General features: G+C 43.5%; 3 protein-coding genes and 1 long non-coding RNA gene across 20 annotated transcripts in view; 2 read left to right on the top strand and 2 right to left on the bottom strand.

Annotated features, from left to right (window-relative positions):
- Nucleotides 1-3,346, top strand: part of LOC117887956 (solute carrier family 2, facilitated glucose transporter member 11-like) — a 30,399-nt gene extending 27,053 nt beyond the window's left edge. Inside the window, exons 11-12 of the mRNA XM_034790833.1 lie at nt 900-1,027; nt 2,908-3,346. Coding sequence (XP_034646724.1) covers nt 900-1,027; nt 2,908-3,111 — 332 coding nt within the window. The 3' untranslated portion in view covers nt 3,112-3,346. The remainder of the gene's footprint in view (nt 1-899; nt 1,028-2,907) is intronic.
- Nucleotides 496-3,764, bottom strand: LOC117887957. Its single transcript, XR_004648235.1, has 3 exons — nt 3,392-3,764; nt 1,888-2,004; nt 496-1,102 (listed from the first exon to the last, which is right to left on the bottom strand). It is a non-coding gene; the product is annotated as an uncharacterized LOC117887957 (long non-coding RNA).
- A 2,281-nt stretch (nt 3,765-6,045) lies between these two features.
- Nucleotides 6,046-20,763, bottom strand: HSCB (HscB mitochondrial iron-sulfur cluster cochaperone). The gene is made up of 6 exons (XM_034790832.1): nt 20,489-20,763; nt 20,159-20,255; nt 18,198-18,287; nt 17,055-17,199; nt 10,031-10,078; nt 6,046-6,225 (listed from the first exon to the last, which is right to left on the bottom strand). The coding sequence occupies exons 1-6, from the start codon at nt 20,719-20,721 to the stop codon at nt 6,134-6,136; spliced, it is 705 nt and encodes a 234-aa protein (XP_034646723.1). The 5' UTR covers nt 20,722-20,763; the 3' UTR covers nt 6,046-6,133.
- Nucleotides 20,764-20,793: 30 nt separating this feature from the next.
- CHEK2 (checkpoint kinase 2) overlaps nt 20,794-23,753 on the top strand; it is a 49,031-nt gene continuing 46,071 nt past the window's right edge. For 4 of the 17 annotated variants that reach the window (XR_004648232.1, XR_004648233.1, XR_004648234.1 and 1 more), the window contains exons 1-2: nt 20,800-20,873; nt 22,603-22,857. Coding sequence is in view for 14 of the 17 variants with exons in the window: in XM_034790816.1 (XP_034646707.1) it covers nt 20,816-20,873; nt 22,603-22,857 (313 nt within the window). In the remaining 3 variants the exon portion in view is untranslated. Of the gene's footprint in view, nt 20,874-21,166; nt 21,604-21,843; nt 22,028-22,602; nt 22,858-23,753 lie in introns of those variants that run through there. The other 13 variants (XM_034790819.1, XM_034790826.1, XM_034790818.1 and 10 more) reach the window with 10 other exon arrangements.

Consider the following 23,753-nt stretch of genomic DNA (forward strand, 5'->3'; position numbering starts at 1 on the left):
CAGTAGAAGTAATTCTTCTGCTCTACTCCATGCTGATTAGACCTCAACTGGAGTAGTGTGTCCAGTTCTGGATGCCACATTTCAAGAAGGACGTGGACAAATTGGAGAAAGTCCAGAGAAGAGCAACAAAAATGATTAAAGGTCTAGAAAACATGACCTATGAGGAAAGATTAAAAAATTGGATTTGTTTAGGCTGGAGAAGAAAAGACTGAGGGGGACAGGATAACAGTTTTTAAGTACATAAAAAGTTGTTACAAGGAGGAGGGAGAAAATTTGTTCTTGTTATCCTCCGAGGTGAGGACAAGAAGCAATAGGCGTAAATTGCAGCAAAGGACATTTAGGACTGTTTAGAAGAAAAACTTCCTAACTGTCAGGGTAATTAAGCACTGGAATAAGTTGCCTAGGGAGGTTATAGAATCTCCATCACTAGAGATTTTTAAGAGCAGGATAGACAAACACCTGTCAGGGATGGTCTAGATAATACTTAGTCCTGACTTGAGTGCAGAGGACTGGACTAGATGACCTCTCGAGGTCTCCTCCAGTCCTACTATTCTATGAGCCTTGTTGTCATTGTACTTTTAATGGGCCCTTACTCATGCTAAGTTGTATCTTACTCCCTGAGCAGTCCCATTGAAATCAATAAGACTACTTTTGTAAGAGGGTACACCTTATTGTGAATAGGGGTTATCAGAATCAGACCAAAAAGTGTCTAAAAAGAACATTTAAAAAAGTATTTAGTTAACAAAAGGGATTTATATATAGATCTATCTATATCTTTTACATCAAGATCAGCTAATGGCATATTCAAAAACAACTATTTTCTTTTTCTTGCTTGAAACTTTCCCTGAAAATGCACACTTACCCTAAGAACGGATTCTGTTTCTGAAACTGATCCCCAGGTGGTATAACAAATACACTGACCGCTGAATTATTTACACAGTCTTCACGGCCTGCTGCTTACATGATAGGAGGATCTGTTAGTTGGCTGAGTTTCTTCACAATAGGAATGCTCTTCCCCTTTATAGTGGTACGTATCCATTATATATACACTATCTTCTCTCAGTTGCCTCATGTCCACTTGACTTCTTGCAGAGAAATTTTCCTAGACACAGAAATGGCTCTTTTTTATACAATAAAGAACATAGTGCTTAGACTTAAGATAAGTGAAAACTCTCCTTCAACAAAGGTATTTTTTAGAGTCAGTCACTCTTAGTAGGCAAGTTTATTTTAGATACCTACAAATAATACACACACACACACACACACACACACACACACACACACACACCAACCAAATAAATAAATAGAAAGTCAGACTGCATAGGGAAGACTAATCTCCAGGTTAGGTTTATGATCAGAAAAAATTGCAGAAAAAGTATAATGAATTCTCACCAAGTTCAGAGATTCATAGCTCACATCTCCTATCAGCATCTCTCGCTATTGCTTAGCTTGTTAGATCAGAAAGAGGTAGCCTCTGTAACAAATGGTTTACTTCTTGTTTAAGGCCACACTTCTATTTGTCCAAACTCAGTGGGGACAATCACTTACAATGGAAAACATCTTTGGTCAAGAGAGAGATTATTTTAGTGAAGACAATACATGTTGCCAAATTCCATTTCTGGTCTAATCATTTCAGTTACTCCACTTGCTCTTGCAAAGAAATTCAATATATAGAGAGATTGCTGAAAAGGGCTACTGCCTACTGAACTGAGAAACTCCTTTGTGTATAACCCTAAAAAATATCAAATAATTGACATGTGTTCTCGGAATAAGTATTTACATAGGGTGGACTCTAGGAAGCTATGTAGGTGCCTAAGTCCTGTTTATAGGAGGGAGTGATGGTGGTATTCACATTTTAGCTTTTAGCCCACTGGTTAGAGTACTCACCCGGAGTTTGGGAGAGCCAGCTTCAGTTCCCCCTTTTGTAGCAGTGGGGGAGGGAAGGTCTTTCACATCATAATCTGATGGGGTGGGTCCTCAGACACTCCTGTTGAAGCTGTTCCACTGTGGATAAATGATGAGTCATTGGAGCAGAGGAACATGACAGAGGGTCTCCTATCTCCTAGGTGGCTGCCTGAACCCACTGGACTAGAGTCATTCTCTCACATTCTCACCCAGTCACTGTTTTATTATTTAATCCACAGTGGAATAGTTTCAACAGGAGAGACAGAGACCCTTACCTCAAAAATATCCTGTAGCTCAGTAGTTAGCGCACCCTCCTGAAATGTAGGAGACTCCTGTTCAAATCCTCTTCTCCCCCCCCCCCCGCCATCTGGGGAAGCGCAAATTGCATCTAAGATCTCCCCCATTCCAGCTAAGTGCTCTAACCAGTGGGCTAAAAGTTATATCATAGGCATTACTTCCTTCTCATTTTGTGTGGAGCAAGGCAGGCACCTAATTCATTCCCTATGTAGGCTCTTAAGCCAGGAGAGGGGTTCCTGTTGTGGACTGCTAGTAGAGCTCGGCATCTCCCTGCAGATTTGAAGTGTTCTAAAATAAAAAACCACCACCTATACTATTAGAGGGGTAGCCGTGTTAGTCTGAATCTGTAAAAAGCAACAGAGGGTCCTGTGGCACCTTTAAGACTAACAGAAGTATTGGGAGCATAAGCTTTCGTGGGTAAGAACCTCACTTCTTCAGATCTTATGCTCCCAATACTTCTGTTAGTCTTAAAGGTGCCACAGGACCCTCTGTTACTTTGAACTATACTATTGATCATTTCAGCTAATGATACAACAAAGAGATAGGGAACAGATGGAGCTTCAGCTCACCCTTTCACTTAAAACCTAGATTTGGCACTGTTAGTGACTGTCAACAGTATCTGAGTTAGTATTTTCTAAAATTAACTAGGTATTATTTACTATGATTTTTTTTATTAATCTCAAACATCCTGTATTTTGTTTTTAGAATGGACTGAAGCAGTATTGCTTTGTGGTGTTTTTAGTGGAAAGCTTGTTGGTTGCCTGTTTCATCTTCTTTGTCATTCCTGAGACAAAAAACAAGTCTTTTCTGGAAATCAAGCGAGAATTTCAACACCTTAACTTCAGAGAAAGAATCAAAGAGAAGGAAGCAGAGCTATGTGAAAGACGACAGCTCTGCAATGAATGTTAGAGTGTACTTTACATCTCACAGGTGTAAGGCAGCCACATTAATGGGAATTGTACACATATGCTCCCATATATTGAGAAAAATAGTGTTAAGGAATGTATTCAAAGATAGCTTGTCATATCATCAGGTGAAACTTACTTAAAAAGGTAGACTAATCTTGCTGGAATATCAAAATACTGTATTTTATGTACACATACAGTACTGCCTACAAAAGAGACTCAATTCAATAAAAATGTTGAGACACATTTGGCTAATGTACACATGCAGAAACAGTGCTGATTACCTGGTCTCATGGAGTACAGACTTCATTGGGAATTGCTGCAAACAGTCAATGTGAATCCATGGCATGCCTCACACTCTAACCACATAAGGTGTCAATATGAAGAATTTGGGAGACAGCGATGGGGTGGGAGCATCACTTCTTGAAATAAAATGTAGCTATAACTTTAATGTGATATTAGAATGCTGAACATTTAAGAATGGCCACAGTGAATGCAAACTTACTGCTAATTGAAATATTCTAGTTCAGTAGTTCTCAAACTTCATTACAGTGTGACCCCCTTCTGAAAACAAAAATTACTACAAGACTCCAGGAGGGGGGACTGAAGACCAAACCTGCCTGAGCCATCCTGGGTGGGGTTGGAGGGCCAAACCTGAAGCCCTTGGGCAGGGGGACATGTAACTTTAGCCCTGGGCAGTGGGGCTTGGGCTTGAGACTTGTTGGGCCAACACCAGCCTTGGCAATCCCATTAAAATGGGGTTCTGACCCACTTTGGGGTCTCAACAGTTTGAGAACCCCTGTTCTAGTTACTACATAAAAACACTCCTCCTCCTGCCATCAAGACTAATTCCTCTGACAGGCCCCAGCCTACTTGAGGCTTTCCTACACAGTCCTATTTCTGTGACAGCACAACATGGACACAAGCAATGAATCCCCTTGGAATGAAGGTAGTAGGTAAGAAGTTATATATATGCTTTTTTAGATTCATGATAAAATGAATTACAAGGACTGAATGTAACTGGCCTCCCTGTATTACTGGTTGAAATCCAGCCTCGATATTTTATTTTTTTATTAAAAAAAACAAACAAACAAACAAACCAACCAACCAACCAAAAAAAAACCTACCATAACAGTTATTTGGTGACCTGTGTGAAAATAATTTGAGTCTCACTGAGTCTGGCTCCTGGTGGATGAAAATACCTGGTCACAAAAGGCAATAAATGGTATCTACAGCAGAGATGCCTAAATTCAACTTGGGATAGAAACTGAACATTTCTCTCATTCCCTAGAGATGGGTCATTCCAAGACAGGACTGGGGAACATGGACAGCACAGGAAGACCATGTATAGCAAGGGCAGCTAATTATTTTTTCAAGGTCCAAATTTCTTGGTCAAGATCCAGACTCCAGAAAAGAAAATAATAGAAACAACAATAATAAGTAAATAAAAAGATTTTGGGGTCCATTCAAAAGCATCTGGTGATCCAGACTGGGCCCGCAGTCTACCTATTGACTACCCCGATGTATAGCTTGAATTGTCAATACTGTACCTGTAGTGTGGAAGAGTCCTTTGTTTAATCACCAGGGCTATCCAGCTAGCATTTTGAATCAAAAGTGAACTCACATTTTAAATTTCCCTTAAAACTAAAACACCAAAAGTCTTAATTTATTACAGCATTTACATTCCCTTTTGATTGTTTTGTTTCCTCACCTCATAAGGATCTGTTATAGGAGCTGTAACTTATGTGCTCTCTGGCTGTTTCCAACGGATGCTACCACTGGTGCAGTTCCACAAGTGATATAATAGCAGGAGCACTACTGTAGAGATGTCAGCGTTTTAACCACTCTTGTCTAGATCTACCCAGAACATGCTTAGATGACATGATGGTTAAAACAGCATAGGCAGCTGGGTTCTTCTCTACATAGACCTAAAGAGTAAAATCAATGGGAAGTTTTAGGGAAAAAGGCTAACAGACAAAGCCGCTGTGTTCTTATTGCTTGTCAGGAAGTTATTCTAATAATTTAATCATTTGTTTTTACAACAATATACAGAGAAATTAGTTTCTACTCTATATATCTCCTGCCATGAACTCAACTCTTGTGTGAAATAAGGTCCTATCTGGTTTAGAGTTTCAAAAAAGACTAAATACATCTCTCCCTATTTGTTCAGTGCACTGCTAGAGCTGGCCAAGAGTTTAGTTTAAGTATTACAAGGCAACATACAAAATACACGTAAATCACCAGTTTTGCTTACTCCTTCCAACTGCCTCACCAACACACAGTGATGTGAAAGGAAATAAGGGCAGCTTTGAGCAGGAGAGTTTGATGAGGTTCTTGCTAGATTCATGCAAAAGTAAGATATTAAACACATCCTGATCAAAGTGGTAGTAAACAAGGTAAGAGCGACTATCTCACTGGTTGAAGGAGGCAAATGCATTCCCACCCTGAATAATCTCTGCCCTCAGTAGAACTGAGAAAGTATTTACCATCTGTCTCCAGGTCCTGCAAGAAACTCTCCAGTGAGCAATCTTAGCTAAAACTTTTCCTATAAACAAGCACTATTTTCCCCACGGCTGTGAGCGTTTGGTAAGGAGATGGGAAAATCCACCAAAGTGGGCATTAACGCCTTACTTAGGCAACACTTTTTGATGTCAGTGGAAGTTTTGTCTAAAGACAGCAGCATCAGGCCCTGACTAAATCCCAATAGCAAGAGTGATCTGCATACTCATTTATTGTCCACTAGGGATAGGTAGAAGGAATAAATATTGAGAGTAAGGAGTGGGGCCACAAAGCTAGCAGTTGGAATTGAGGAGTATAGGGTCATTGCCAGCAACATTCCACTTCCAAGACTGCCATCTAATGACACTGGATAGTACATGGATGTCTTCTGTTTTCGTAGGTAAGAAAGGACCGAAAAAAATCAAGAGGCACACAATGGTTGTGCTCCTTTTAGTTCCTGAATCAGAAACTACCAATCACTACTTTAATCAAAAGTGGATCAGATCTTAATGGCAAAGAATGTGATATCAGGAAGGGTTCTTCTTGCTCTTCACCTTGTCCTCCAAGTTTTCAAAGTATTTCATTTTGGCTAGAAGTTTCTTGGCTTCTTGAAGATCATCTGAAATGAAACAAAGAACTGAAGTTTATATAAGGATGGAGTCTCTGTTTCAGATTAGAAATTTAATTTAAAACATTTTGTTGTTGTAAAATGGCCATATCAATAACAAAACTAAACATGAATTTAAAAAACCCAAATACCACGAGTACCACAGTAAAACCTATGTTGCAACAGTGGAGGCCTCAGTCAGGATTGGGGCCCCTTTACAATGGCACTCTACAAAACAAATGTAAGAAATGGGCTCGTCCCAAAAGCTTACAATCTAAAAAGACAAGGTGTACAAAGAATGGGGAAGAGACATGCAACAGTAGAGCCCTCCCAATAACTCCTCTGAGAAGGAGGAACAAAAAAAACCCCAGTGAACCATTAGGCTACTAGGTATCAAACTGTAAGACTGGCATCAGAGGCATGCTTGGACTATTTCCATTACAAACTGTAACAGACATAAAAGGAGTAAGACCCAGCAGCCTGGCTAGGAATCACTGCTACAATGAAGACTGGCTCCATCCCACCACCACTGCCAGAAGGGCTCTGCCTGTAACAGGAGCTCTTTCAGCCAGCACTGGAGCATGCCTTCAGGTTCTGTATTTTTTTTTAAGTGGTGTTAATAGTGGATCCTTTATGTTGAAGGATTTAATAATACGTTGTAGTTAAAGCAATTTCATTCACTGATGTGAGGCCAGCAGGGCAGGTAATCATTACAGTAGGAAACCCATAGTAAGGTACCTATAGGCATATGTTTATGGGAAGGAGGCTGGTTATGGGGGATTGTGGAATTGGAAATATGGGCAGCCTCTGGTCTAAGAGACCAAGAAAAATTATAATGTTGAGAGAAGTGTTACAATTGAAACAGGGTAGATGAAAGGGTTTGTACCCTGGGATGAGAGAGGGCCCTGACATAAGGAGGATCTTGAATTCTTCTTTCCACTGATTCCATGGTAGTGGGACTGGCAGAGTAGGGATGCAGAGACCACAGGAGTAGATGACTGAGTTCTGGCACAGCTTTTACCAGTTAGATGTTTGGTACACCTCTACCCCGATATAACGCAGTTTCACCTATTACCCGGTAAGATTTTTTGGCTCCCGAGGACAGCGTTATATTGAGGAAGAGATATATATCATGAACCAAGGATGGTCAGTAGGGAGAAAGCGTGGCAGTGCTGATTACATCCCACCTGAACTATAGGAAGTCTTCTCCAAACTGGATCTGACAGAGTGTGTGTCAATTTAGCATGCAAGCCCCAGATGGGATTAAGGTGGGACTGATTTTAGTGTACCACTGGTTCTGCTGCACTGTCAAGTCCCTTTGTAAGGGGACTACATGCCTCAGCCCATTGGCAATGGAAATACAGGGAAGGATTCAAATCACTGAGAGCAATCTTCATGTAGGTGATGAATCTTCAGAGGTGGTCAGGAGATCCTGGACATCATGAGAGCCATGGGCCTATTGAAGGTAGTTAACTGGATCAACTCACAGACATGGCCACTCTTTGGACCGGATTTTTGGATTGGGGCTGTAAGTTAAGCAACTGAATCTTAAACTAACATCATGGACCAACAGTTACTGCCTATGGCTCATTTCTCCTGTCAGGGTGAGACACCTCTTTGAATGGTCTGCCTTTACTGATTAATGGAACTAGAAGGGTTCTAGAGAGTCTTGTTCCATTGTTAGGCCACCATCTTGATGATTAGGGAAGACAATTCTTCTAGGTGCCCTCTTTGCTAGCTTCATTCTCACAGTCACCCTGATTTACTCAGGACCTGCAACAAATTAAGCAAAAGGAATACAGCTAGCATGCCAGTGGTGGAAATCTCATGCAGAGGCTCAACAGCTGTTTCATGAAGGTTTGGGAAGAACAAGTTATTTTCTTTTACCAGAGTATCTGCAAAATCTTGGACAGCAGGTTTATTCCAGGTTATAGATAGTCTGCTAAATCAGGATAGTGAGTTCAGTAGCTGGTCTGACTTTCTTCTGTTGAGGAAATTTCTTGTTGTTTTACAGACAAGATTGATCAGATTAGGGCTGGGGTCTTGTTCCCTGGTGTCAGAACAAGATCTTGAGGGAACAAGGGCCTCATCTTGGCTGGTAGTTTCAGGCAATGAATCTCATTGAGGTACTGAAGATGGTGAGAGAGATTCGTCTTGCAGGCAGGGTTTTGGATCCACATACTTCCTGGCAGGTGATGTGAGGCAAACCTGCAGCCAAACCAGGGCTACTCACTCAGCTGTTCCTCCCACAAAGCTGCACTGAGCCATCACTCAGGCATGTGGCAACACTGCAGTGAATTACCTTTCCCACAGAGCCTGCAGTTACTCAGCCATCCCTGAGCAGAGCCTAGGTCAGATGACCTCCAGGCTCAGGTATTTCTCCAATCCCACCAGAGCTGCAAATCACTCTGTGCAACAGCATTACCCAGTTTGTAACACTTCTGCTGCTTCACAGTGTATTAGACTCTCTAGACTCCCAGCCTACTCCTGACCAGTTCTTACCCTGCCTCCTGGCCCCCTCCTACCCGAGTCTGAACCATCTGGCTTTGACCTCTGTCATATACCTGGACTCCGGCTACAGACCTGATTGACTTATCTACAGACACAGATTCCTGTTCTGACCATGGCTGTCCCTAGATCTCAGTTCCAGTACTACCCTTGGCCCAGTGTCAACCCTACATCCAGCTTTGTCCTCTGCTCCAACCACTAGGCCTGACTACCAGGAAGCAGCATCTGACAGGTGGAGGCCAGTGGGGAAACAGTGGGTCCCTTGTTTGCCTCTTTGTGACAGCAGGGAGCATCCTGCTTAGAAGGGAGCATTAGTGCACACTGCTCACAAAGTCATCAATTGACACTGACAATCTAATTAATTATTGACCTGTATTCCATGTTGGGTAAGATTATGGAGAAGGCTGTGGCGAGACATGGCTCACACTATCTAGAATGCTTTTGATCTTTTCGACACTTCGCAATGCGAGCACAGACCTGGCCTTGGCAGAAACTGCCGTGGTTGATTATCTTCTCCAGGAGATGGATGAATATCAGGTGTTCGTGCTGGTGGTATTCGATCTGTCAGCTGCCTATGATACCATTAATCATAAGACCCTAGCAGGAGTGGAGAAGGCTGCTCTTCAGTGGCTTTGTTCTTTTTTCTTGGAGAGATCTCACTGGCATTTTGCTGTGGCAAGTTCATAATTGCTCCTCTTCCCAAACGGCTGTTAATTGTGGGGTCCCAAAGAGTACCATTTTGTCACCCTGCTAGGCTTCAAGGTACATATGGGGCTGTTAGGAGAGTTAGCCAGGAGGCACGGGATGCAACATTGTCAGTATTCTCTCATTTGACTCAGAGAATGTAGTTCCGTGCCACAGCCAGTGTCTAAAATTGGGGTATGGATGAAAGTAAGATGGCAGAGACTTAACCCAGACAATAGTGACATGACGACAGTGAGCTTAAGGAAAAGAGGTGGTGATGACAGTGGAGGTAATTTCAGTCCTTTTCACTGAAGGACAATGGCCATCAGGGTTTGCATCTTACATGGAGATGCATCATAAAACTATTCAGAGACAAGCTGGTGCAAAACACAGCAGCCTGCTCACTGAGCAGGTCATCTTGCTAAAAGCTTGTTATCAGTACTCTGGGATCTGTACTGGCTTGCCCATTGGTCTCTGGAAGTTTTTTATTTTTAAAGGCAGTGAATGATACTTGAATTCTGTAGTTCACTAAATACTTTAGACCAAAGCATGCTGTTTTTAGCACTCATTACTCTGACATTATAGCAGTAAAACCATTCAAGAAGTAACTGATTGAGATCACTACCTCTTTCAAAAGCTTTGCTCACATCCTTGGTCAATTCTTCTTGTTTAACTGTAAAAAACAAAAAAATACAATGTCTTATTCAAAGCTGTATATATGCTGACTGAGCACTTTCAATAACATTGCATTATGACTTCATGCTGGGAAACAGATATGCTACCAGCACTTTTGCAATAACGTTGTTGCTAACTGTTTTGCTCTGTCACTAGCTATTAAACAGTTTAGCACCAAATCAAGCAAGTGAATTTTAGTGTAAATAGGGAGACTAATGTCATCACAAACTTTAAGGGCTAGTAGCTTGGTTAAAATCTCAGCTTGCACTCTGAATTTTATTTTACCCTTTCACAATACTGACAATTGCTATTATTTCTTGCAGCCAGGATCATTAACCCTGCAGAATGGAAGTGTGAAAATACTTCATCATTGAAGTGATGGTTGGCCACTACCTAGAACACATTCATGGAGAAAGTAGGCAGGATGAGAGGACACGCTTACAGCACTCTCCCAAATACACAGTTACCATATATTAAAAACTTTGTGGGTGAAAGTGTAAGTCTCTTCAAACCAAATACTTTGCTACATTTTCTCCATATTAACATGCTTTACCATAAAGTGATTTAAAACATTCTTTGAAACTGGTGACAGTGTTGTTATAGTATATATGTTCTCTTGTCATGGTGACTGTCATTAATATTTAGAGAAAAGTTTTCTGAGTGACTCAGGTCCCTCTGAGCAGAGCACCTTTAACAGCTCCCTACCATGTACCATATCATGCTAGACTATCCTCTCCTTTGTTCAGTAGATGAGACTTGCTGTACTCAAACTCTACATCTTCATTTCATCAGATTGCACTGGTGTCTCCTGTGGACACCTGAAATTCAGACTGTTCATCACTATGTAACCTTCCAATTTATTAACTATCCTTCTTCTGAACCATCATCTACCTAGTACTTCTCCACAGTTGACAAGCCCTCAAACTTTCAATGCTTGCTGGAGTTCAGTGAAAGTCTCTCTGTCACAGAGTGATAGATTGTCAAGCAAGAAGAAATTCCCAAGATTTTCCCGTTTGAGCTCTTGCATCACACAGCAGTGCTCCCCACACCATTTTCCTAAATGTCTTCTCTAAGCTCTCCTTGGGCTTCTGTGTTGCTCCACTATCTCTTTGGAGCCAAGAATTACTTCCCTCATCAGTCTTAACACCTTTCTCAATCTCCACGCTGAATACTTCCTTCACACTAACCCATTACTCTTTATTCTGACAACTTCAAACACTGAATAATATATTTCTCTTTATAGGCAACATGACCCAAAACACGTTTAAACCATTATTCAAAAATCTATATGCATATTTATTTGTTGCCAAACTAGGTAGAAACTCGCTAAATAGATTATAACAGGCACTAGATACATTTCCTATTAGTAAAATTTTGTTCATGATATTCCATGTATGGAATTTTGCTGTAAAAAGCAAAATTCTGATAATAACATTAACAGAAAAAATATTTGCTTTGAAAAGGTAGCCATCATAACAAGCTGTGACCACACCTGCATCGGACTAGCAAAGCTGAACTAATAAAGTCCTTTTTAGATTGTTTATAAAAAGGAACCCTATTCCTCGGGGCACCATGGCAAGCAGTGTAAGTTATCTTGTTTGCAGTTTGGGTGGAGAAAATGCAAGTAGTTTTGCAGCTCAATCTACCAGCACAAACCGGTATCCAGACGCCCATGACAATCTCTAGTACACTATGTATACGTATTCATCTGGGACAAGAGAACTGAGAGGTCAATTAAAAAAAATAGAGAAGAGGTAATGATATTTATGTTCTCTGTAGACTAAAACAATAGGAAAATTGCTTCTTAAAAAAAAAAAAAAATCTATCCAGTAGTTTAAGAGAAAATTGGTACAATGAAAGGACAAAAGAGAAATTGGAGATTAGGCACCAGACACTATGTCAGTCAAACCGATATACTGCTCCTCTTTCTTTTTCATAAAACAAGAGGAACCCAAAAGGAGTCCTATTTCATAGATACCAGGGGAGCAGTCATGCAATGCTGAATGTATGTAAGCAGAATTCTTAAGGCAGATAGAAGAACAGGAGTACTTGTGGCACCTTAGAGACTAACAAATTTATTAGAGCATAAGCTTTCGTGGACTACAGCCCACTTCTTCGGATGCATATAGAATGGAACATATAATGAGGAGATATATATACACACATACAGAGAGCATAAACAGGTGGGAGTTGTCTTACCAACTCTGAGAGGCCAATTAATTAAGAGAAAAAAAAAAACTTTTGAAGTGATAATCAAGCTAGCCCAGTACAGACAGTGTGATAAGAAGTGTGAGAGTACTTACAAGGGGAGATAGAGTCAACGTTTGTAATGGCTCAGCCATTCCCAGTCCTTATTCAAACCGGAGTTGATTGTGTCTAGTTTGCATATCAATTCTAGCTCTGCAGTCTCTCTATCTCCCCTTGTAAGTACTCTCACACTTCTTATCACACTGTCGGTACTCGGCTAGCTTGATTATCACTTCAAAAGTTTTTTTTTTCTCTTAATTAATTGGCCTCTCAGAGTTGGTAAGACAACTCCCACCTGTTTATGCTCTCTGTATGTGTGTATATATATCTCCTCATTATATGTTCCATTCTATATGCATCCGAAGAAGTGGGCTGTAGTCCACGAAAGCTTATGCTCTAATAAATTTGTTAGTCTCTAAGGTGCCACAAGTACTCCTGTTCTTCTTTTTGCGGATACAGACTAACACGGCTGTTACTCTGAAACTTGTCATTAAGGCAGATAGAGTATGAAGTCCACATACATGACAATAGAAACCTTCAGTGGAAATGAAGGCAGAACTTGGTAATTTGATATTGTGCAAGTCTGCTGAGGCCAGGTTAGATTTCTGTATGAAATTTCATCTTTACTGATAAATCTTTCTGTAGAAGGCCATTGCTGTTGTGCCAACCTAAATGTTGCTATAGTCTGGGGTTGAGGGGGAAGGAACACGCTTCTAAAAGCAAGCTTGAGTTGATTGTCTGTTTTGCTGGGTTTTAAACATGTTTGATGCCCTCTTGTGTTTACAGCTTTTGCAGGCCTCAGTGGGTTTGAAGTATCAGGGGGTAGCCGTGTATCTAGATACAGACTAACACAGACTAACACGGCTACCCCTTGATACTTGACACAATGCAAGGCACTAAATTTAGCTGTATGGAGTGGAAATCCATCAACCTCAACAAAAAACTTGCACAGATACAGACAGACATCATCTTCCTCTCCAAATGCAAACAGATGGACATCATACCAAATGGACTGAAGGTAAAAAATCCATTGCAATCAACATACTACACTGACTATGGTGAGAGACTGTGCCACACACTCTCAAAGAAACTGAGGAACCACCTGATCAGCATCCTGTACAGCAGACAGGAGAAGATCAAGAATGAGCTCTCAGAACTGGAGACTTTCATACAATACCAACCTTCCACACAAACTTCCATGTGGCTGGACTTTACAAAAATGAGACAAGCCATTTACAATGCATACTTCACTCCTCTACAGAGGAAAAAGGACAGTAAGCTATCTAAACTCCTACTTGCCACAAGGGGCTACAACAGTGGTACCCTCAACTCATCTAACAACATTGTCAATCTTTCCAACCACACACTTAGCCCAGCAGAAGAGTCTGTCCTATCTCGGGGACTTTCTTTCTGTCCCACCATCCCCACGAACACAATACAGTTCTGCGGTGATCTCGAAGCCTACTTTCGTCATCTCCGACTCAAGAAATATTTTCAACGCACCACTGAACAGTGCACTGACCCACAGGAACCCTCCTATCAACACTACAAGAAGAAGAACTCTGCGTGGACTCCTCCTGATGGTAGAAATGACAGACTGGACCTCTACATAGAGTGCTTCCGCAGACGTGCACAGGCTGAAATTGTGGACAAACATCACTTGTCCCATAACCTCAGCCGTACAGAACGCAATGCCATCCACAGCCTCAGAAACAACTCTGACATTATCATCAAAGGGGCTGACAAAGGGGGTACTGTAGTCATAATGAACAGGTCTGATTATGAACAAGAGGCTGCCAGGCAACTCTCCAACACCACATTATACAGGCCACTATCCTCTGATCCCACTGAGGAATACCAAAAGAAACAACACCATCTGCTCAAGAAATTCCCAGTTACAGTACGGGAACAAATCTACATGGACACACCCCCAGAATCCCGACCAGGGGTATTCTAACTGCTACGCAAGATCCATAAACCCGGAAACCCTGGACGCCCCATCATCTCAGGCATTGGCATTCTTACAGCAGGATTATCTGGACTCTCTCCTCAGACCCTATGCTACCAGCACTCCCAGCAAGCTTCGAGACACCACCGACTTCCTGAGGAAACTACAATGCATTGGTGTTCTTCCTGAAAACACCATCCTGGCCACCATGGATGTAGAAGCACTTTATACCAATATTCCACATGAGGATGGACTACAAGCTGTCAGGAACAGTATCCCTGATGAGACCACAGCAAGCCTGGTGGCTGAGCTTTGTGACTTTGTCCTCACTCACAACCACTTTAGATTTGGGGACAACTTATACCTTCAAGTCAGTGGCACTGCTATGGGTACCCGCATGGCCCCACAGTATGCCAACATTTTTATGGCTGACTTAGAACAACGCTTCCTCAGCTCTCGTCCCCTAATGCCCCTCCTCTACTTGCGTTACATTGATGACATCTTTATCATATGGACCCACGGAAAGGAGGCCCTTGAAGAATTCCACTTGGACTTCAAGAATTTCCACCCCACCATCAACCTCAGCGTGGACCAGTCCACACAAGAGATCCACTTCCTGGACACTACAGTGCAAATAAGCGATGGTCACATAAACACCACCCTATACCGGAAACTTACTGACCACTATACGTACCTACATGCCTCCAGCTTCCATCCAAGCCACATCACACGATCCATTGTCTACAGCCAAGCCCTAAGAGACAACCGAATTTGCTCCAACCCCTCAGACAGAGACAAACACCTACAAGATCTTTATCAAGCATTTGTAAAACTATAATACCCACCTGGGGAAGTGAGGAAACAGATTGACAGAGCAAGACGGGTACCCAGAAATCACCTGCTACAGGACAGGCCCAACAAGGACAATAACAGAACACCACTGGCCATCACATACAGCCCCCAGCTAAAACCTCTCCACCGTATTATCCATGATCTACAACCTATCCTGGAAAATGATCCCTGACTCTCACAGACCTTGGGAAGCAGGCCAGTCCTTGCTTACAGACAACCCCCCAACCTGAAGCAAATACTCACCAGCAACTACACACCACACCACAGAAACACCAACCCAGGAACCAATCCCTGTAGCAAACCTCGTTGCCTACTCTGTCCCCATATCTACTCTGGCGACACCATCAGAGGACCCAACCACATCAGCCACACCATCAAGGGCTCATTCACCTGCACATCCACTAATATTATATATGCCATCATGTGCCAGCAATGCCCCTCGGCCATGTACATTGGCCAAACCGGACAGTCCCACCGCAAAAGAACAAATGGACACAAATCGGACATCAGGAATGGTAACATACATAAACCAGTAAGTGAACACTTCAATCTCCCTGGTCATTCTATTACAGGTTTAAAAGTCACTATCATTGAACAAAAAAACTTCAGAAACAAACTTCAAAGAGAAACAGCAGAACTAAAATTCATTTGCAAATTCAACACCATTAATCTGGGCTTGAATAGGGACTGGGAGTGGCTGGCTCATACAGAAGCAGCTTTTCCTCTCCTGGAATTGACACCTCCTCATTTATTATTGGGAGTGGACTACATCCACCCTGATTGAATTGGCCCTGTTAACACTGGTTCTCCATTTGCGAAGTAACTCCCTGCTCTCCACGTGTCAGTATATAATGCCTGCATCTGTAACTTTCACTCTATACATCCGAAGAAGTGAGGTTTTTACCCACGAAAGCTTATGCCCAAATAAATCTGTTAGTCTTTAAGGTGCCACCAGACCCCTTGTTGTTTCAGTGGGTTTGGACACTGCAGTTTAACATAAAAAGATAAATACAGATCAGGTAAGGGGACAAGGGAAAAGCTATAGGGGTAAGTGTTAGATTAAGAACACAGAGGTGTACAAATGTGCAGGGGATGCAAAATAGAAGGACACAATGATAGCGGATCTAAAGCAATCAAAATAAAAACAAGGACATGGACTAAAGTTTGTCCTATTCAACATAATGATGAAAAACATAGGAAAATGTGGAAAAGTTATTTTCTTAACTTCCTCCTGTCACAGAGCTGACCCTTTAAGGGGAGTTACAGACCAGCCTACCTGTGATAGAGAATGAGCCAACTCAAACCCATCTGGAACCAACTAAATCCCTTGGTGACTGACTGGCTGTTTATTAATAAGCTTGATAAAGGGTTCCTAGACATAGCATCTTCCAGGAGAGCTCTCTAGAACAAGGAGCTTGGAAGATGTGCTTCTAGAAACAGAAACCGCAGGACAGAAGCCCAGGGGCTGCAGGTGGCTGGAGAAAAGGGGCTGCAGGTAAGTGCTGTAGAAGATTAAGGTAGAGACTGAATTGGACTCAGAGAACTATAGGGCCAAAGGAGAAGGGCTGTGCACTCTTGGGCCCAAGTGGAGAGATCGCAGGCTAGACTAAGAAATACAGGCCCGACAGGGGAGGGCTGTGCAAACCCTGCTATCAAAAGGAGGGACTTATTTCCAGTTTATTTAGATTTAATAAAGTAGAACCTTAACAGGGGAATTTTGCTTTAGACCCTTTTGAACTGTGTGGTGTTCTTAGGGGGCCCTGGGCAGGGAGCACCTGCAGTGCCATGCTCAGGCAGCAGGAGGTGCTATGGGGCAGCCCCCACCCCCAATTACATCACCTTAATTAGAGAGACTAGCCTTTTTCACATTATAGAAAAATATAGCATTGTAACTTATTTCTATACATTAGACAAGTCTAGACTTCACCTTCAATGAAACTTTCAATCTCTTCTATTTTAGCCTCATTATTAAGTTCTGCCAGTGTCTCATTGATTTCCATGATTTCCTTGAGGAACTCCACATCTATGTCACTGTCTGTCCCTTTTGCCAGTTCCACTCCATTCAGCTCCAGCTGGTGAAGAAGAAAACAATGGGCTCACAATATCTGCTGCTGTCAGATCTGTATTTCAATCCCAACCAGTTTCCAAAATATCAAGTCACTAAGAGTTTATCTACATGTGGCGTTCATCAGGAAAAACTCCCTGTGTAGACAAGCTCCAAAATTAGCAGTTGGCTAATGCACAAATGGGCACTGGGAGTTGTTAGGGAGAAGGCTTAAAGTAAGCATAGGAGGTACATCTTTGCTCAGAGATAATTAATCTGTTGGATGGGCGACAGACTATTAGTCCATGTCTACACTGCCACTTATGGCAGCAAAATTTATGTTGCTCAGGGGTATAAAAAACCCCCACCCCCAAATGACATAAATGTTGCTAGCATAAGTGGTAGTGTGCACAGCAATATTTCAGTTGGAGAGCTTCTCCCGCCAACGTAGCTACTGCTGCTCATTGGGGATGGTTTAATATGTTGGCTCTCTTCCGTCGGCTTAGACCAGCCACATGAGGGATCTTACAGTGATGCAGCTGCATTGGTATAGCTATGCTGCTGTAAGGTCTCTAGTGTAGACATAGCCTTAGTGAGATTACAGTGATAAAACTAATAAAAGAAAAAAGTTATTCCATAGTCAAGATGCTAACAGGGGGAGGGGTAACTCAATGGTTTGAGCATTGGCCTGCTAAACCCAGGATTAGGAGTTCAATCCTTGAGGGGGCCATTTAGGGATCTGGGGCAAAAATCTGTCTGGGGATTGGTCCTCCTTTGAGCAGGGGGTTGGACTAGATGACCTCCTGAGGTCCCTTCTAACCCTGGTATTCTATGATTCTCGGTGGGACAGAGGAGCTGTTTGGCCTCCTTCAGTCTCAAAGATTCCTGTTTTCTCTTGTGAAAGCACATAAATGGTGGGAAAGCAGTGGAGGAGGTACACAAGATTTGGTTCTTTATACTGTAACAAACTACAGTCATCTCTGCATGGTTATGGTGTGATATTGCAGTACATATTAGACACCTTACTAGGTACAATCCACGTCTCAAGGGACTTAGAAGGGTTTGGTAGGCTCTGTTAACCAAGGAAGAGTGTTGTTCAGAAAAGTCCCGCTCTTTCTGTCAACAGAAGATCCAGAAATATTTTTATTACACAGAATTGCCATATTTACAATAAAAGCCAATTCATGCCACATTTAATCAGCAGTAAAGAAATAAAATTACTATATGAACAGTACACGTCAGTGCAATCTTTAATTGTAATAAAATATCTACCAAAACATTTAAGGAAGCCAAAAGAATTAAACTGTTATGGACCTAGATAAGAATGTTGGGTACATTAGAAATACCCACTGAATACCAGCACTTTACTAGTTCAAAATCTGTTACCTCTGTGATCAAAGTTTAATTTTTTTCTTTATTTTTAAATGCAGCACTGCAATTGCTTTTCTTCAGCTAGACCAGCAGTTCTCAACCAGGCGTCTGGGGCCCTCTGGGGGACTGCGAGGTTTCAAGGGGTCTGCCAAGCAGGGCCAGCATTAGACTCACTGGGGCCCAGGGCAGAAAGCTGAAGCATTAGACTCATGGGGGCCCCTGTGGCGTGGGGCCCTAGGCAATTGTCCTGCTTGCTACCCTCTAACACAGGCCCTGGCTTTTATATGCAGAAAAGCAGTTGTTGTGGCACAGGTGGGCTGCAGAGTTTTTATAATATGTTGGGGTGGCCTCAGGGAAAAAATGGTTGAGAACCCCTGAGCTAGACCAACTTGTAATTTGACCTCTTCAATCTCACACTAAGCAGGGCTGGGCATAGTCTGTATTTGCAGAAGATGCTTCCAAACAACCAAGCCAAAGTTTTCCAAAAAAGGGACCTAAACTTAAAAACCATAATTTGGGACTCCCAGGGTATGTCTACGTACTCCATGGCAGTGAGCTTCCCAGCCCTGGTTCACACTTGGATCAGCAGGGCTTGAACTGGTGCTCTAAAAATAGCTGTGTGGACAGTGCTTTGAAGTTGTGGCTCAAGTGCTGAAGCTAGCGAGCAGGGTGGGCTTTAGAGCCTGAGCTTCAGCCTGAACCACAACTTCAAAGTGGTGACTATACGGATATTTTTAGAGTGCTAACCTGAATCTGTCAACCCAGGCTGGGAGGCTTGCTGCTGTGCAAACATACTCCTGGGGCCTCATTTTCAAAGTGAAGTATGTATTCTCACCACCTTTGAAAATCTGGCCCCTGGAATCTCAGACATCCAAAAATGGAGAGAATCAATTAATGGAAGTGTTTTGAAAATTTGGACCTTAGGTTCCAGTGGCAGGGTGGACCCAAAAGACACTATTTCAGAGGAAGAGGGGAAGATTACAGAATGACATTGATTCACCATAATAAGTACACTTTACATCCTCCAAACATCACTGATATAAGCCTCAAGCACTGGACAAGTGAGAGAATGGGTGCAGACAGCCTGGGGGGTGTGAAGGGCTTCCTCCTCTTCCCCAAATTTTAGGGATTTCATTAATAAAAGAAATTGAATTTGGAATAGAATCTTGTTTATCTCACTTTATTAGAGGTGGACAAATTCAGTTACGGAAAAAAAGTACTTTTTAAAGTCACATTTGACAGCAACTTTTAAAAAAAACTTTAGCCCCTCCAAATAATAAAATAAAACCAACTCTCTTTCTACCTCAAGCAAAAATCATTCAATTTCGTAGACAGAGAACTTGCAGTGCAAACTAGGAATGTATATGAAGCTTCTGAGCAAGTCAGGGGCAGTGATTAGAGAACCCTAGATTCTACCTCCCCCACCTGTACTCAGTCCATGCAAATACACAGATTTGGGAGCTAGTTCCCAAATAAATGAACTTGTTGAGCTGCCAATGAGTTGTCACCATGTCCCTTGCCTGGGTGACTTTCACTGGAAAAAGAGACAACTCTCCTACACCAAGGCCTATGCCTGGAGGCCCAATGGCAAGTCTTCATCACCCTTAACTCCTAACCTGGGGTCTCTGGCTGAAGTAATCAGGGTGTAGGGAGCGCTGCAAGCTCCGGAATCGCTGCTGCAGCTGCTGCACACTGATGTTGAAGGAGCGATCGCTGGGGAGAGAGAAGTGGGAAAGCATGAGAGCTACAGCTCGCCAACTACTATCCCCACCCCCCAAACTCCCTCACGCCCTAACCTCCCCCACCCCCAACCTCCTAGGCCCACTCCTGGTTCTCAGCCCCACTCCAACCTTCCCGCCCTTCCCCCACCCCCAGGCTCCCCTCAAGCCCTAACCTCCCCCACCCCTAATCTCCGAGGCCCTCCCCTGGTTCTCAGCCCCCCTCACCAGCCCATAAGGCGGAAGAGGTCAGGCTGGGACTCCGGGGGCTGCAGGGCCTGGCAGGCCGGACAGAAGCGAGGCAACCCCTGCCCCCCGCGAGCGGGGAGAGGGATGCCACAACTCCAGCAGCGTGGGACGGGGAGAGAGCCGGGCTCTGCGCTACGGGGCCGAGAAAAGGCGGCCGGAGCCTGAGAACCCCACAGCGCCCTGCAGAGCTGACCCCTCCGCACAGCCCACATCGGGCCAGAACTACAACTCCCAGCAGCCCCCGCAAGACCAGCTAACGCTGGATTGGCTGAGTTTATAAGAAGAATCGCGCGGGGCGCATGCGCAATGAGCGGCGAGGTCGGGCTCGGAGTCGGGTCACCATTCATTAGGTGCGCGCGCGCGGGTGAGTCCGGGTCGTGTGGTGGCCAGTCCCCAGGGCCCTCTGCGCGAGTCCGCACGCGCCGGTAGGCCCGGCCGCGGCCTGCCCCCGCCGCGCTGCACCCTCGAGGTGCGGGGCCGGGCCGGGCCGTCTGACGGGGGCACCCCTGGGCGCCGCCTCGTTCGCGCGGCTGACTGGGCGCCGGGTGCGCTGGTCTCTGCCCCGGGGTGGCCGCAGCCCAGCTTGCCCGGCCCTCGGAGCGCTCCCTCCCCATGCCCCCCTCAGCGGGTCCCGCGGGGAGACTGGTTGGCGGGCCGCTGTGCTGCAAGGGGTGGGGGCGGGTCTGCCGCAGCCCTAGCCAGGGAGTCTCTGCCCCGCAGTGATTGACCGCCCTGCCAGCTGCCCGAAACAAGGAGCCCGCTGCGGTCACGTGCGCTGCGGGATGGGGGGCACGTGGCCACACTTGCGGCTTCCCTGCCCTTTCTGCGGGGAAACAAGGAAATCTGCATGTGATGTGAATTCTGTGCGTGTGCAGTGGTGCAAAATTCCTCAGGAGAACTTTCTGGAGATGACGTGAACTGCCCACTCCTGGCTTCTGCAACCTCCTGTTTCTCTGCTAGAGTTGGGGGCCTTTGCACTAGTGTCCTTATTGTGTTTCAATTTGGGTAACAGCCTCTTGTTTCCCCATAACTCTCTGTTTTAGTGGCTTCTACAGTACCTATCACAACAGTCTCCAAAATGCTCTCTGTCTCTGGTGGGTTAAATGTACACAGCATCTTTTACTTTCCATCCTATGCTATACATTACTATACATTCTGAAAAGGCTCCTGTGCATCTCCCCTAAGGTAGCTGCATCTCCGATGGGGGCTAAGTAATTGCTGCTGGAATGATCAGTAATGTGGAGAAGTGCTTGGTGGGGGGGGGGGGTGTCTCTTTAGCTGAAATGTACTGTGGAAATACATGATCATTATAATCTTCATTAACTACTTTACAGATTATTTCGTGCTCTGATGCCTATTTCTTACGCAAGTGTAGCAGCTGATTTTATAAGCTTCATGTCATTGTGTACCTATGTAGAGTATCTGCAATCAAGGTTGAGACTTTAGGTGTGTATCCAAAGCTAAGGGAAAAACAAAAGAAACAACGTCTCTTGGGATGTCCAGCAGTTTATCAGAGTAGTAAGTAGTAAGACCAGAGCTCTGATCAAGTGACAAATTCTTGAAGTTGTGTGTTTTAAAAAAATAAATAAATAAACTGTCAACACAGACTGTCCTCTTTCTTAAAAAATGGTACCAATATTGGGAAGGGATGGCATCAGAAGCTTTTCTATAATATTGAATGTTTTTTTGCTTAGGATTTGCTACTTGTAGAATTCTTTTTGCCAAGGTGAATCATTGTCTAATTTGTCCCTTTCTGTTTGGAGAGCTGCTGCTGTTGTTGTTGTACAAATGCACGTGAAATCTGTGCCCTGAAGAGCTTAACTAAAAGTCAGGGATTGTGGTTTAACTGCTGCTGTACAACCAGCAGAGGGAGTGTTACCCATTTTTTTTGAAATTCTTTTTCAATGGAAGTGGATTACAAAAAAAAATAGAGCAAGCGGGACATTACCCACAAGGCTGCTGATTTCTTTAGGCCAGAAATTTTACCTTGTCTGTTTTAATTGTATTTAAATATTTGTTAGCTGAATTAGCTTTGGTGATGAGAAATCCCATACAATATGAAGTAATCTCTGTTTTAAACTTTGGTTCTGAAGCCAAGATGTCTCGTGAGACTGGAAATGAATCCCAGCAATCTCAAGGTGCCCAGCAGTCTCAGGGTGGTACAAGTTCTTCCTCCAGTGGATCACAGAGTGCCAGTCAGTCTTCTTCCAGTTCTGGGACCCTCAGTTCTTTGGACACAGTTCCTACTCAGGAACTTCCTTCAATTCCTGAGGATCAGGAACCTGAAGAAATCGTTCCTCAGCCATGGGGTCGACTCTTTGCACTTGGAAAGGGTTTCTGCAATTATGGTATGTATATACCATAGTGGGTTCTCTCAAGTCAATGTGTGTAATAGGACAAAAAATCCTGAAGAAGTTTAATAAAATGGAATATTTCACTTTTGAATGAATGGTAAAGTATAATTGATGGTGTGATTGCAGTTTTTGTTTGGATTTTTGTAGGGAGTGTATATTCAGTAAGAAATGTTGCTGCCATAGGAAACTGAGGCCTAGTCTTCACTTACCGGCTGGTCCGGCGGCACGCCATCGATGTTCTGGGATCGATCCCGGAAGTGCTCACAGTCGGCGCCGGTACTCCAGCTCGCCGAGAGGAGTACGCGGTGTCGACGGGGGGAGACTTCCGGCCGCGTCTGGACCGCGGTAAGTTCGGACTAAGGTACTTCGAATTCAGCTACGTTATTAACGTAGCTGAATTTGCGTACCTTAGTCCGAAGTCCGGACTAAGTGGGGACCAGCCCTGAGATACACAGCATCTACCAATCTGGAGGAAGAATTTTTTCAGAATTCTCCTTTACTGCCTCCCTATTTGCCTGGCTAAGATTTTGTGCTATATAATGTTAGTATAGCCATATATTTGTAAAATTTGACCCCAGAGCAGAATGAAACAAAACCTTTTAACTTGTCTCATTACTGAACCCAAGGTGGGGAAAAAGAATAATGATATCTATAAGAATAATTTGATGCCTAGATGCATGCCATCTATCTGCTAGAACTAAAAAAAAGCTGTTTTAATCTGCATGACTCAGTAGCAGTCTGTATGCTCTTCCTGGTCTTAGGCAGAGCAAGTCAAGTGCAGATGAACATACTTAGCTAGCAGACATACTGTGGGAGCAGTGCTTTTGCCATGATCTCATGTCAGTCTGCTGTATTGACTTGGAGTAGATAGACCTTAGAGCCACAATAGG

Source organism: Trachemys scripta, chromosome 15, assembly GCF_013100865.1.
Source record: "Trachemys scripta elegans isolate TJP31775 chromosome 15, CAS_Tse_1.0, whole genome shotgun sequence".
Classification (NCBI taxonomy): Eukaryota; Metazoa; Chordata; order Testudines; family Emydidae; genus Trachemys; species Trachemys scripta.